The 13,915-nt window shown below is 30.7% G+C and overlaps 2 protein-coding genes across 3 annotated transcripts; one reads left to right on the top strand and one right to left on the bottom strand.

Moving 5' to 3' along the window:
* The first annotated feature begins 979 nt into the window (after positions 1 to 979).
* LOC114423917 lies at positions 980 to 5,088 on the top strand. 2 transcript variants are annotated; one of them, XM_028390826.1, is made up of 6 exons: positions 984 to 1,144; positions 1,294 to 2,356; positions 2,937 to 3,519; positions 3,610 to 3,832; positions 4,085 to 4,141; positions 4,694 to 5,088. In XM_028390826.1, exons 2-6 carry the CDS (start codon positions 1,402 to 1,404, stop codon positions 4,937 to 4,939), a joined length of 2,064 nt encoding a protein of 687 aa, XP_028246627.1. In that variant the 5' UTR covers positions 984 to 1,144; positions 1,294 to 1,401; the 3' UTR covers positions 4,940 to 5,088. The 2 variants fall into 2 exon arrangements, with proteins under 2 accessions (XP_028246628.1, XP_028246627.1); XM_028390827.1 differs by having other exon boundaries at positions 980 to 2,356; positions 4,691 to 4,795.
* A 6,055-nt stretch (positions 5,089 to 11,143) lies between these two features.
* LOC114422422 (F-box/kelch-repeat protein At1g80440-like) lies at positions 11,144 to 12,641 on the bottom strand. Its single transcript, XM_028388764.1, has one exon. It carries the CDS (start codon positions 12,374 to 12,376, stop codon positions 11,315 to 11,317), a length of 1,062 nt encoding a protein of 353 aa, XP_028244565.1. The 5' UTR covers positions 12,377 to 12,641; the 3' UTR covers positions 11,144 to 11,314.
* Between the last annotated feature and the right edge of the window lie 1,274 nt (positions 12,642 to 13,915).

Genomic DNA, 13,915 nt, shown 5'->3' on the forward strand with positions numbered 1-13,915 from the left:
CAAACAAATAAAAAAAAATATATCCCTTTTACAATTTAAATAGTGTTAGTCTAGTCTTTGGCAAATCAGCGACTTGATCACTGCTATATTAATGAACAAAACTTGAATGTTCATTGTTTTCGTCATAGATCTGTTGAAGTGGTTGAATGAAATTCTACTTTTGCTAAATTAACAAAAGAACACTAGTTTCTTTTACAATAATGACAAGAATTAAGTGGCTATAATCCCAAAAAAAAAAAAAAACAGTTGGTCAACTAAACACCAATCGTGACGCGTGAATCATTTGCTGTTTTGCTGTATATTGCCTTTGTCCAACCAAGAAGCCGAAGTCAAGTACCTGTTTTAATTTGCTTTTCAAGAAATAATTGTATTTTTTGATAAAAATATTTGAATGTATTCAAAAACTATTTTTTTTTAATGAAAAAACTATGAATATATCATCAATTACTTAATGAAAAGATCAACAAAAAAAACTAAGTTACTTTATATAATAGAAATTGAGAGAACCTTTCATTACCATTTTGCCAATACTGTGACGTGACATCCGACCTTGCACGTGAAAGTTGTTGCGACCAGCGAATCCTCTAATAATTAATACAATAATTTACGAAAATTGATTCTTAATCCTCAACATAAGACAATAAAAGTTATTTTTAAATTTTAAATTTTTTTAAATGTTTTATGAAAAAGATAATTACAAAGAACATATCAAGAATTATTCTAATTTAACCAGAGGTTTTGAGTTCAAATTTTTATATACAGTTACGTTAAATATTAAAAATTAATTTCATATGACTCAAACAAGATTGTCTCCTATAAAGGATACTTGTAATCTATGCCAAAAAATATAAGAAAGTGATAAAAAGTGGCATAAAAATAGTTGTTTGTCATATGTAATACTATCAATTTTTTGTACTTTGGTCACAAAGAAAATTGAGTCTGTTATGGTTGACCAACCTTATACATGTGCGACGCACGTGCATCCGTTCTGTGTCAAACTCATACCCCCTCTCTCTGTGTATTCTCTTTCACTTTTTTGTTGTTCAGTTGTTGAGCTCTCTTTTTCACTTTGCAGGTGAAGGAGCCAATTCAAGAATGGTCGTTGACCCTGAAAGCACATATCCTTGAATTGAAACCATTAAATGTAACGCATGCTCTTAGTCTTAGCTTCTTTTTAAGAACCTTAGCCTACTCTCACTTCTTAGCTAATAAAATTGCTTCAAGAACTATAACACAGCTTTTCTTTACCATTATTTCTTTCTTGATAGACCTTAAACTTCCTATATATGGTAGGTGAGTGGGAGAGAAGAGAAGCAACAATGTTCAAAGCAATGATCACAAAAAGAAAATGAATTTACAAGTGTGCCTCAACCTCAAGCTTCTTTTATGATATAGTTAACAATGGAAGATTGCAACAACAAAGGAGAAGTTCATGCACATTTAACTAAGCAGAAGCAATCTTCATCAAGATCAGCTATCAGTTTGAAAGCTACGTTATCCGGAAGATTATCTCCACAACATTCTCCTTCATTTCAGCGACCATATTCTAGCTTGACAGCAAGAAGAGAAAGCAACCGGTTACTGTTGTGGCTGCTTCTGATTACACTTTGGGCTTATCTTGGATTTTGTGTTCAGTCAAGGTGGGCACATGATGATAAGGAAGGAGAATTTTCAGGCTTTGGAAGCAGCCAAGGTGATACAAGTAAAACAAAATATTATGCTGAACAGAATCAGCATCATGATTTGATTGCCAAGAACATTTCCTTATCTGTTAATATCAAATTAGTTGAGAACAAAACAATTGATGTGTCTTTGGCCAATAAAGAATACAGTGTTCTATCTCAACTCAAGGCTAGCTCAAAGAAAAGGAACAGAAGAAAGCGATCAACACATGCTTTGCGAGGTAAGAGGAGGCGAAAACATATACTCCTTGAAAGCAGTGGTATAGAGGAGCAAGAGCCAGAAATTCCCCTAAGGAATGATACCTATGGATTCCTTGTTGGTCCATTTGGTTCAATAGAGGATAGAATTCTTCAATTGAGTCCTCAGAGGCGTTATGAAACCTGTGACAAGAAGGGGGAATTTGCGAGCCTTGTTTGGTCAAGAAGGTTTGTTTTGATATTTCATGAGCTTTCCATGACAGGAGCTCCACTTTCAATGATGGAGTTGGCAACTGAACTCTTGAGTTGTGGAGCTTCTGTTTCAGCTGTGGTGCTTAGCAGGAAGGGTGGTTTGATGCAAGAACTTGCTAGGAGACGAATCAAGGTGCTTGATGACAAGGCATATCTCAGCTTCAAAATTGCAAAAAAGTCAGATCTTGTCATTGCTGGATCAGCTGTCTGTGCATCATGGATTGGTATGATCTTGGTTAAGTTTTTCCTTATGCAGTGTTGAAAAGTGGATGTATTTGCGGCTAAATAGTTTTTAAACTCGAGCACAAGCACACATTGATGTAAAATCAACATCAATTTCTAGCTCTTGCACGACAGCATAATGCTAGGTAGTTGTTACTCCTTATAATATAGAACATGGACCGTTGAGATTAAAAACTTGAATATAAAATTTTGAAGACCTTATTTTTCTATATGAAGGATACCAAAATATCTGAGGCTTAATATCATATCCTCATACTAATTCCAAAATTATTGGCATAGGACTTTTACTTGTTACCATGTCATGCAATGTATTTAATCTCAATATCTTACTAATGACATTGACATAGGATTCTCTCCATGCCTAGCCTCTTTCATATAAACATAAACTTTAGCCTCTTAACCATTTGACAATGACAATTGATAGAAAAAGTGGTTAAGTATGCTTATTTTCAAAATTTGTACCGTTGTCAAATTCAGAGCTTTGATATATCATGAGATGTGATGGTTCATAAACATTATGGAAAACAATGAGTAAGTAACACCTTTCTTATATATTTCCAGAACAATACATTGAACATTTCCCCGCTGGTGCAAGTCAAGTTGCTTGGTGGATTATGGAAAACCGACGAGAGTACTTTGATCGGGCAAAGGATGTGTTGCAGAGAGTGAATACATTGGTTTTTCTGTCTGAATCACAATCTAGGCAATGGCAAAAATGGTGTGAAGAAGAAGGCATAAAACTGAGCTCTCAGCTTGCAATTGTTCCATTGTCTGTTAATGATGAACTAGCTTTTGTAGCTGGCATTCCCTCTACACTTAATGCTCTATCCTTCAGTGCTGCAAAAATGGATGAGAGGAGGAAGTTGTTGCGAGATTCTGTCCGAAGAGAAATGGCATTGAATGATAATGATATGCTTGTTATGACTCTGAGTAGCATCAACCGTGGGAAGGGTCAGCTATTGCTTCTCGAATCAGCACACTCAATAGTAGAACATGGACCATTGCAAGATGATGATAAGAAAATGCAAAAGTCATCAGATGATGGAGAATACCTATCTACCTTGGCTAGAAGACATCATTTTAGAAACTTATTGAAGGATAACAGTGTAGCCTTGAACAATATCTCAAGCAATTTTATAAACAGGTTACATGAATCTAAAAAGTATATGGTAGTGTAGTGTCATGAATTTATTCATTTGTTGCACTACTGATGTATATAGTTTTATGTTCACAGAACAAGGAAAGTGTTCTCCCAGAACAATGGAACAATAGCACAATCTCTCAAAATTCTCATTGGTTCTGTGGGATCTAAGAGTAACAAGGTGGATTATGTTAAAGGTCTTCTAAGTTTTTTAGCACGGCATTCAAACTTGTCAAAGTCAGTTTTGTGGACCTCAGCCACAATACGTGTTGCCGCACTTTACTTTGCAGCAGATGTTTATGTCATAAACTCTCAGGTAAATCCATGTTTAAATTACTTTATCATGTCATAGAATATATGCATTGTGAAATCAGAACTCAGATTGAGTCTATATCAGCTTAGCTCTCACCTAGTGGAATAAGGCATTGTTATTATTCTTCTTGTCGTTATATAGTATAAGCATTACATTTGCTGCATCCATTACTCTGCTAGCATTATTATTAATATATTGCTTGAAAAAATAAATACACTGTAACATTTTTTTTATTTTTTGCAAAATGCTGAACAGGGATTGGGAGAAACATTTGGACGGGTGACTATAGAAGCCATGGCATTTGGTCTTCCGGTATGCTAATTTGCTTTCCCTAGTCCTGTGGTAGTTTTATCCTATGAAATACTGCTACTTAATTTGAGTTTAGAAATGTAAAAATAGCTCCTTAGACTGTTGTTGTTAAACAAGTAACCTTCTACGGTATGACTCTTGTGTGTTCAACAAGTAACCTTCCATCTATATATTAAGGTTTTATAAGTAATATCATAACCATAAGCCCAAATTACTATTAATTTTATATTGAGTATATCCTGATTATTTCTATGATTCAGTAGTTGATACTTTGTCAACTTTCATTACTTAATTGTACCTAACTACTTCTAACATGGTATGACAGTTAAGATGTTTAGTAGTTGGTTAGAAACGTTTTATATCCTATCCTTTCTAACCAACTAACTGAACATCTTAACTATCATAATCTGTTAGAAGTATTTAGTTACAATTATGCAATGAAACTTGACATACTTGAAAATCTCTAGGTTATATGGCTCTATCTATGTTCAAAGTTTCTAAAATGGAACAAATGAATATTGACATTTTTTTCTTCCATTTAAAAATATGGAGTAGGTGCTTGGAACAGATGCTGGTGGAACACAAGAAATTGTTGAGCATAATGTGACAGGTCTTCTTCATCCTATTGGACGCGCGGGGAATCATGTCCTTGCACAGAATCTCCGGTTTTTACTTGAAAACCGGTTGACAAGAGAACAAATGGGAATGGAAGGAAGAAAAAAGGTGCAGAGGATGTTCTTGAAGCAGCACATGTATGAGAAATTTGTAGAGGTTCTTGTCATGTGCATGAGAAGGATATAATATAACTGTTTGGCGTTTGTAATACTGTCATTCTTTTATTGGATTCAAATCATATGATTGTGTGAATTTCTTTATACTAAAAAATGTATAATACTTGTGCCCAGTTAATGAAGAAAGATAGGAAATGATGTGTTATGCCTTTCTGCAAACCAAAATTAGTTTGACTTTGGAAATGATTTCTATTGCAAAACAAAGAAACTATGCCTTCAACTATGGCAATATCATGTAGATACACCTTCTGAATAGTGTTTGAGTACATATCAGACATTTTGTCTAATAAATAAACACAATACTATTTAGTGGGAAAAAATTAAAAGTTAAATTTTTTTTTTCTTTTGTTTTCATTTAATATGAATGTGTTTTGTAAGACACTTTAGTCAATTTATATAAGCTATGTTGGTTCGGTTATAAAATAATTTGACCAAAATTATAAGTGGTTTTAAATTAGATAAGTGCATATTTCTTTTGTTTTAAAATATAAGTCGTTTTACAAAATATTTCAAAATATAAGTTGGTTTATAAAATTAATATTATGTTAAATATTTTTTTTCTAAAATTACTCTTAATCAATATTTTATGCATTAATATAATCATCTTTTAAATTTTTGTGAACTTTTTTTTCTAAGTTATTAGTATTTACTTATACATTTATATCATTAATTAATTTCAAAATCATTTTTTTTTACAAATAACACAAGATACAATAAAGTTAGGTGAAGTAGAAAAATCTTAATCTATCAAATTTATATAAGAATTTATCATTATTAACAAGAATTTTGTGTAATGGAAGTAAATGAGTAGGAATAGTATTTAATTAGAGATAAAATAATATATTAAAAAATTATTGATATTTTTATGAAATCTAATAAATTAATTATTTTTCTTAATACTTATACAACGTCTTATATTTTGGAATATTGCACCCAAAAAAAATAAGTACATTTATAATAAAAATAAAAAAATTATTACTTTTTTCCATAATCTTCTTCCCCCTACTTGTGATGACCTTCCTAATAAATGTGAGTAGATTTTTACTCATGAAAATGAAACACTTGCAACACTATATACTGAATGATATTTTCCACGCTACATATAAAAATCTTAAAGTGTCGTGAAACAAAATTTATGATTGCCGACAATTGAGTCAAAAAAATTTAATTAGTCTCAGCTACTAAATTACCATGTCTTTTTTTGTGTGTGTGACAAATTAACATTTTTTATTTGTGGGAATTTGTATTGAGGGGAACCGGATCCTATCCAGCACTTTTTGTCTCCAGCATCATTTTCAGCCATTGGATATTAGTGAACGGATGATATTAAAAGCTTAAAACAGTCACGCACAAAAACAAAAACAAAATTACTGTTCATGAATGTAACGACTCTACCCATCAGAGGAAAAAAATGTTACTATGCCTGCACCACTTTCATAAAATTATATATATATATATATATATATATATATATATATATAACTAAAATTTATAATAAATAAATATTCTTATATTTATATATATAGAATCAAATATATATTTTAGATTTATAGTAAATAATTTATATAATGACACAAGATTAATTTTCATTATTAAAAATCATTTTAGAAAATGACTAAAATTCAATTTAAAATTTAAGATGAAGAAGATAAATAGAAAGAGATAAGTAATTAAGAAAATTAAATATACATATAAAGATATAATTATTAATTTTTAATGTAATTACTGTAAAAATAAACAAACATGTTAGTTTTTTTTATTAGATAATAATATAAAGATTTGCCTATTTTTATAATTTTTAAATCAAATTAAAATTAAGAATAAATTTGAAAGAAATAAAAAAATTAAATCCTCAATATATAAAATTAGGATAAAACATATGATGTAATGAGAGTGAGGATACTTCCTAAAAATATTATTTTTGAAGATAGATACTAAAGGTTTACTGTAACTCAACCAACTAATCTAAAAATTTTAGTTCTTAAACAATTTTTTATTCAATAATATTCCTAAAGTTTAATTCTAAACTAAATTTCAATAATTTTTAAATATTTTTTAATAACTAAAAATAATATTTTTTTTAGTAACCACTTTAATTAAGATCTTTAGTTGTCGGGTAAGACATGAGGCGTAGTTGTTAGTAACTTAGTATGAGATTTGGTTACAATTGAAATCTTATGTCTCTTCTTAATAATATATTTTGTGGGATCAAACCATTGTCATTTTTCAGAAATTATGTTTGTCGTTAATTGAATTACACTCTTTAAGTATAATTAAAATAATCACGTATCACAATATAAATTATTTATTATAAATATAAAATATACTTTATATGTATAAAAAAATTATTATATATTATAATTATAAAAATAAATATTTATTACTACCCAACCTAAAATATTAAAATATATATAATATGAAAATAGTGCAACATAGTTTTTTTTTTCCATCCGACGGATAGAGAGGATCAAATTTATACATTACTTAATGATAAAAAAAACTTATTCATTACTTAATGTTTTCTTTCTAGGTATGACTTTCTAACTTTTAAAACACTCATCATTTATTTGTATCCAACAGGCCTGGAGTGAGCCCCCGACATTTATTTTTGTATTTTTATTTAACCTTCTATTTGTTGTCCTATTAGATACTAGTAGTGGCTGGTAATTTTAGTTTGTATTCAATTCATTGGATTAGAGATTAATCTTGTTTCAGGTCTATTATTATTTCAAGAAATCTTATACACAATAATAATCAAATAAATATATGGTTATCATTCATTCATGTGAATACAGGAGTTGCATTGCATGGCTGCCATAACATCTAAAACCTTATAGAAATTTAAAAGGAAAAAAAAAGAAGACAGAATTGACCAGTCTTACCGGAATGGGAGACACTCGACTAGTTTGTTCAATCTTCGAAATCTAAGTCTTGTGAAAAAGTTGGTATAAAATCAGTTCAAAACTAAACAATATAACCTATTCGAATCGATTTGTTGAGAGAGAAAAAAGGACTTTTTTAACTTCTTTGAATTAAAATTTCAATATTAAGATGATTCATACAATTTTAACTCGATATTATAATGATGGATAACTATATCTATATAGACTTAATTTTAAGTGCTAATTTGGTTTTTTTTTTTTCTCAATGGCTATTTCAACATGAAACTAAATATATAATTAATCACCTATCCGATTTTAAAAATCGTGCTAATATATAGGCTCTTTTGAGAAGGTGCAAACATTTTCTTAATTATTATGATATAACCTTTTTGATTGATTTCATTTCAACAAGAAAGTGAAGGAAAATTTGAAGATAGAAGAACTAATATCAGAGAAGTTATCAAAGGTGGATATCTGAGATAAAAATTATCAACGATAATAAATGAATATCAGTTACACACACCACTCATCCAAGGCTTTTGAGGCTGTTTGCTGGGGATTTTGAGGTGAACAAGTAAGTGGCCACTATCGGGCTCACAAGGGAAGGTTGGTAAACTGGTAGGGTAATTAATTATATACTTTTACAGGGTTTTTGCAATCTGTTTTTAACAATTATTGTGACAGCTATAATGAGAAAGGTGTTTAATCTGTATAATCATCATTCTCATCTAGTAACTGATGTAATCATCTTACTTATTAATATAATACTTTGGCTTATCCAAATTAAAAAAACCACTCATCCAAGGATCAAACAGGCATCATGATCAAGCAAGTTCTTAATCACTTTGTTCCAACCATCGTCTTTCAATTTCCATTTACATTCAAACATTATACCTTGATATTGTCTTCATATAAAATTTTAAATTTTAAGAATTTTAAATATTTCAAATAATTTTTTTTATTTTCAAAATTTTGTATTTGAATAAAAAAAATATTGATACGACATAAAAATATGCTTCCAAAAAAAAGATATGATTGAAATGTTTTTAAAGAGAAGAATATTGATGTATCATGGACAGTTACATAGAAACTTGGACACAATGCAAGGCATGGCTCATGGTCTTCGCGTCTGCGAACACCTCTACTGCGTAATAGAGAGTGACTATTGCTTTCCTGACTCGTAAACTTTTCTCGTTCAAAATTTTCTATTCAAATGCACTCTTAAAGTTGTTTACTTTTAATTTATTTACTTTTAACCTGGTTTACTTAGTTATTTACATTTTCCGCAATCTAATTTATTTATCCATTTACATTAATGCATGCTGCATCACTGTTTTCATTTCATTTACTTTTCTGGCCATATATTGCCTTAATTTCAATTCATGCATTTACTTTTCAATACTTGCATTATGTATAACGTATCCTAATAAATTAACTTATACCATAAAATATGAGTATAATTTTCTTTTATTAGTAGGAATTGAAAACATATACTAAAAAGTTTATAACAACTGAACTCAACTATTCTTGATGATCATGTGATCATTTAAAAGTGGAAAAGGTCTCATCTAATTTATTTCATTATGAAAATTATATATAGCTTATTATCTAACTATTAGTTTGAGAAGCCTCATTAAACAAATTAAGTTTACAATTATTTTTTTACATTTTAAAAGTTATTTGGCATTTCATCAAACAACTTTATTTTGACATATAATATTCTTTCAAAATATAATTAAACATTAGTTATAAGATTATTTACAGACAAATGTTTAATTTATTTAAAAATTATTTCATCAACGAATACTAAATTTATAAAATTTGCATTCTAAAGAAATTATTAAAGGGAATCAGTATCTAAGACTTTTAGTCTTGAAATAAGTAAATCTTTTCCTTTGAAATTTTAATAAATCATATTCTAGTTCCCAAAATTGAAAATGTTGATTACTTTAATCTTTAATTTTATAAAATTCTCGCTTTAGTTATGCTTATTTTGAAATAATAAAGAATAAAATTAATGATTTTCTTTAAAAATTAAAAACAAAAATATATATTTTTACAAAGTCTCTATCTAAACTTACCGATGCATAGAATTTGAAAATAGAGATTTATTGTATGATTATAATTTCAAATAGTGATTTACTGTAAGTATTGTTATAATTTCAGATCATAACATTTATTTCTTTTAAAAATTATGTAATTAAATTTTTTGTTTCTTAGTAAAATCACAGGGTATTTTTACAAATTTCGATCTTTAGATCAATTATGAAAATATTCGATTCGATGTTTAATCATATTTAAAGATATTAAAGTTATTTATCCCGAAAGAGCGTAGTACTAAGCAGGATAAGTATAGTTATAATTTTACTGATTATTACATTTATTCTATGTAGGAAAAAAGTAGAGATTTATTATTAAAATTTATGAACGCTATTCATTTTAAAATAGATTGGTGTATTTTACGCTAGATAATAATTAAATACAATATCGTGACGACAAAATATAGAATAAAAAAAATACAATAACGTGAAGCATAATTAGATAATACTAAATAAATCTTCGTAAAAAAAATGTAAATAATAAATATTAAATAGTTAAATATTGTATGCTCTCCGAAATTCAAGTTACTTTAGTTTGAGAAAGGGTCACAAATCACATACATCAATAGCAATAAATAATCCAACATGTATTTGCCCCTTCTAGAAGAAAACTTGGAACTCGTTGAATTGATTTTTTTCAGCCAATCGTCAACTTAGAGGTGAGAGATTTGTGGGGACCGTTATAATCGATAGCCATCAAACAAAATTAATGAACGAAAAAAACAAAACAAGAAACGTTCCATCGCACGTAGCAGTGAGGGCTTATCCCAAAGAAAGAAAATCGAGTCCACTTCCTCAGGTAATAATTGAAACCGCACAGCACCAGATAATGGAAGAAAGAAGAATCAATAGACTTTCCAAATTTAATCCAAAGCACACAGAGACACTTCCATACACCAAGCAACAATACTACCACTACCAACAATTATCTCTAAAGTTCAAATATATATAAAAAAACATAATTTGTTTTAAAAATAAATTTAATTATATTTAATATTTCTGGTTACGTTTATGATATTGGTCATTTGATACTAAACTATAAAGTGTTAATATGTAATAAACATTCTTGTTTTTTTCTTACACAACAAATTTAATAACAAAACAGTTTTTTATTATTTGACATTTTGCTTCTTTTATCGCTTCACCGCAATCGAATCAATCCTTGCTTACTTAGTTATTAGGTCTTTGCCTTGAGATAGAGCCACACAACATAAATGAATAAACATACCCAAATCTTTAAAAAGTGATCTTATCTCCACCTTATACTATTATAGAATGAGGCAAAAACATTTTTCACTCACAATATTTTCATCAATTAAACTCTAATGTGTAAGAAAAGGGCTAATTTACAAAACAAAAATTATACTCTATATGTTTATATGGAAAAATCAAAAAGCCAATTTCCTAAATCTCCAAAACACACCCAGTTTGGACATGGCCCCTGAACCCCTCTGGGCTCTCCAGTTTCCTCCCATTGCAACTCTTCACATCGAACGCATAAGCCACGTGGACTTCACCATAGCCGCTGGATCCAATCAACACCAGCGTCCCATCAAACGCCCCAACGTACGACACGTTTCGTATCTCCCCCGGGAGGGACGCCATCTTCTGCCACGTGTCCCCACGAAGGGCAATCAAGTCCTCGCCGCTGCACAAGAACACCCCCTCGTCATCGCCACCGTCCACGAAGGTTCTCGGACACGTGGCGCAATCCAAGAAGTCCTTCACTTCACTCCAGCTCCTCGTGGCCGGATCGAACGCCTCCGCACTCTTCACGAACCTTCCCTGCGTCTCCGTCGGGTAACCGCCGACGGCGACAAACCTCCCGCGGCTGAAAACGCCCTTGCACTCGTCGCGCTCCGCCGCCATGTCGGGAAGCACAACCCACCGGTCCGAGGAAACATCGTAGGCCAGCGCAGACCGCAGCGCGTTCTTCTCATTGTCGTGTCCGCCGGCGACAAAAACTGTCCCCTCGGAATCTGACGCGCACGAGAAGAACATGCGGCGCCCACCCGGCATGTCCGTCCCGCGGCGCCACTTGGCCGACAAGAAATTATAAACAAAAACAGAATTTGATGCTTCCCACGAATTCGGGTCCAACCCACCCAACACAACCAGATCGTACCCGACACTCACTAACTGACAGAACATGGGTAGCCCCGAATAAAATTCCGGTGGTGGTGGAATCTTACTCCAGTTACCCGTTTCCGGTTCGAACACGCTGAGCCAGTAAACCGGGTTCTTCACGCGCTTGGTCGAACCGGTTCCCGGTTCTACGTGTGCTTGAACCATCGCTATGACCTTCTGGGTGTGCTTTGTGCTACGCCGTTGACGATGGAACTCCGGCGCGTGAATCTCCGATTTCCAGAGTTTGCACACTGACGCCACCGTTGGAAACTGTTGATACGAAACCCGAATTAAACAGTCTCGGGCAACATCCTCTGGCAATCCCGAAATTAACTCCATCGGAACAGAAACTTCAATGGAAACGATGATTTATGCAGAATCTTAGTGAATTAATGAAGACCCATATATTGAAATTGCAGAAATAATGGATCTTTAGATGGAATAGAGAAAAGGGTTTGTGGGATATTGAGAATAGGAAAAGAGAGAGAGAGAGAGAAGTTTGAGGTTGTGGAGTGGAAGATATGATTTTTGGGTTTAGATTGTGTTGTGGGAGTGGAAGGTTGGGGGGTTTGGGATTTTATAGAAAAGGGGGAATATTAGGGTGCACATATGGTTTTGGGTAAGTTGAGTGAGAAGGCAGATGGGTAAGGGCTATAGGGGTGGTGGTGTTCTAGAAGGATTTGATGAGAAGGAGGACGTGTTGAGAGGGACAACTAAGGATCACTTTTTTTATTTTTTAGTTAATTGAATGAAAAGCAGCAACTGTCTATCCTATGCATATGGCACCAAAAATGGGTTACATAGCTATTGCTAATTCCGTTAGCGCTTGCTTGTTACTTAGTTATTTAAAATGATGGCATACCTTCTTTGCTTTATCTTTGCAAATATATCAACATTCTAATCTAAGTTGGTTAAAAAAAAAAGAAATTACAAGAGTAAGAATTTATCTAAACCTAGATTTATGACTTTTTTTTTCTTTTGGTACCATCGTGATTTATCACTTTATAAATTTAGGATTCATATTTGGATAATTATTAAATTAGTTATCTATTATTGAATGTGTAGACCAAATAATGTAAAGGTAACCTACAAAAGTTTAACCTAATTTGTGAGATGGTTAGATTCCTTAACTATGTTGGTAAATGTTTGATTTTCTAATTATGAATATAGAAAAAAATTTGTTAGAATAGATAAATTTTATTTCAATGATTTTTATCCATAAGAAGAATAATCCCGTGACTTTCAAATATAAAATTATTTTACTTTGATAAAAAAAATAATTAGAATTACTTTAACTTAACTAGCAATATTATATTCGAATCTCAAGCATACATATATACTAAATATTCAAAAGAAAAAACTTTATCATAGATCTTATTGTTTTTCTTTTCTTATTATGTCATATTATCTATCAATTTTTTTTAAAATTTTAATCAATGTTTAGAATTTTAATAGACAGATAAGGAGAGAGAAAATGTATATTTATGTAACTTGAGTGATAAAATATGTAAATAAAATAATTAAGTGATCAAATTTGTAAAAACATAAATGATTGGTGGAAAATGCAAAACTAAGGCTATTTAAAATGATAAGTTATCTTTTTTACTTTATCTTTACAAATATCTCAACATTATAAGATACATTAAATAAAATTACATTGACAGGTATTTATATAAAACATAATTTGTTAAAGTCATCTAGATTAGGTGATTGAATATAATATCTGAGTTATTATAAATATTTTAAGTCTTGACATGATTCCTACCTATAAAAAAATATAAACCCTAATTTATGAGATTTTCTTTTGATACTGTCATGATTATGACATTATAAATGAAGGATTAATATATGGATATTTCTTATATTAGACACTCACTT

Source organism: Glycine soja, chromosome 8 (assembly GCF_004193775.1).
Source record: "Glycine soja cultivar W05 chromosome 8, ASM419377v2, whole genome shotgun sequence".
NCBI lineage: Eukaryota > Viridiplantae > Streptophyta > Magnoliopsida > Fabales > Fabaceae > Glycine > Glycine soja.

What these genes read in the sequence shown, in the direction of transcription:
- LOC114423917 (XM_028390826.1), top strand. Translation starts at nt 1,402, where the DNA reads ATGGAAGATTGCAACAACAAAGGAGAAGTTCATGCACATTTAACTAAG. An exon ending in TCAAGCAATTTTATAAACAG is followed by an intron (nt 3,520 to 3,609) that starts GTTACATGAATC and finishes TTATGTTCACAG; the next exon opens with AACAAGGAAAGTGTTCTCCC. An exon ending in CCATGGCATTTGGTCTTCCG is followed by an intron (nt 4,142 to 4,693) that starts GTATGCTAATTT and finishes AATATGGAGTAG; the next exon opens with GTGCTTGGAACAGATGCTGG.
- LOC114422422 (XM_028388764.1), bottom strand. Translation starts at nt 12,376, where the DNA reads ATGGAGTTAATTTCGGGATTGCCAGAGGATGTTGCCCGAGACTGTTTA.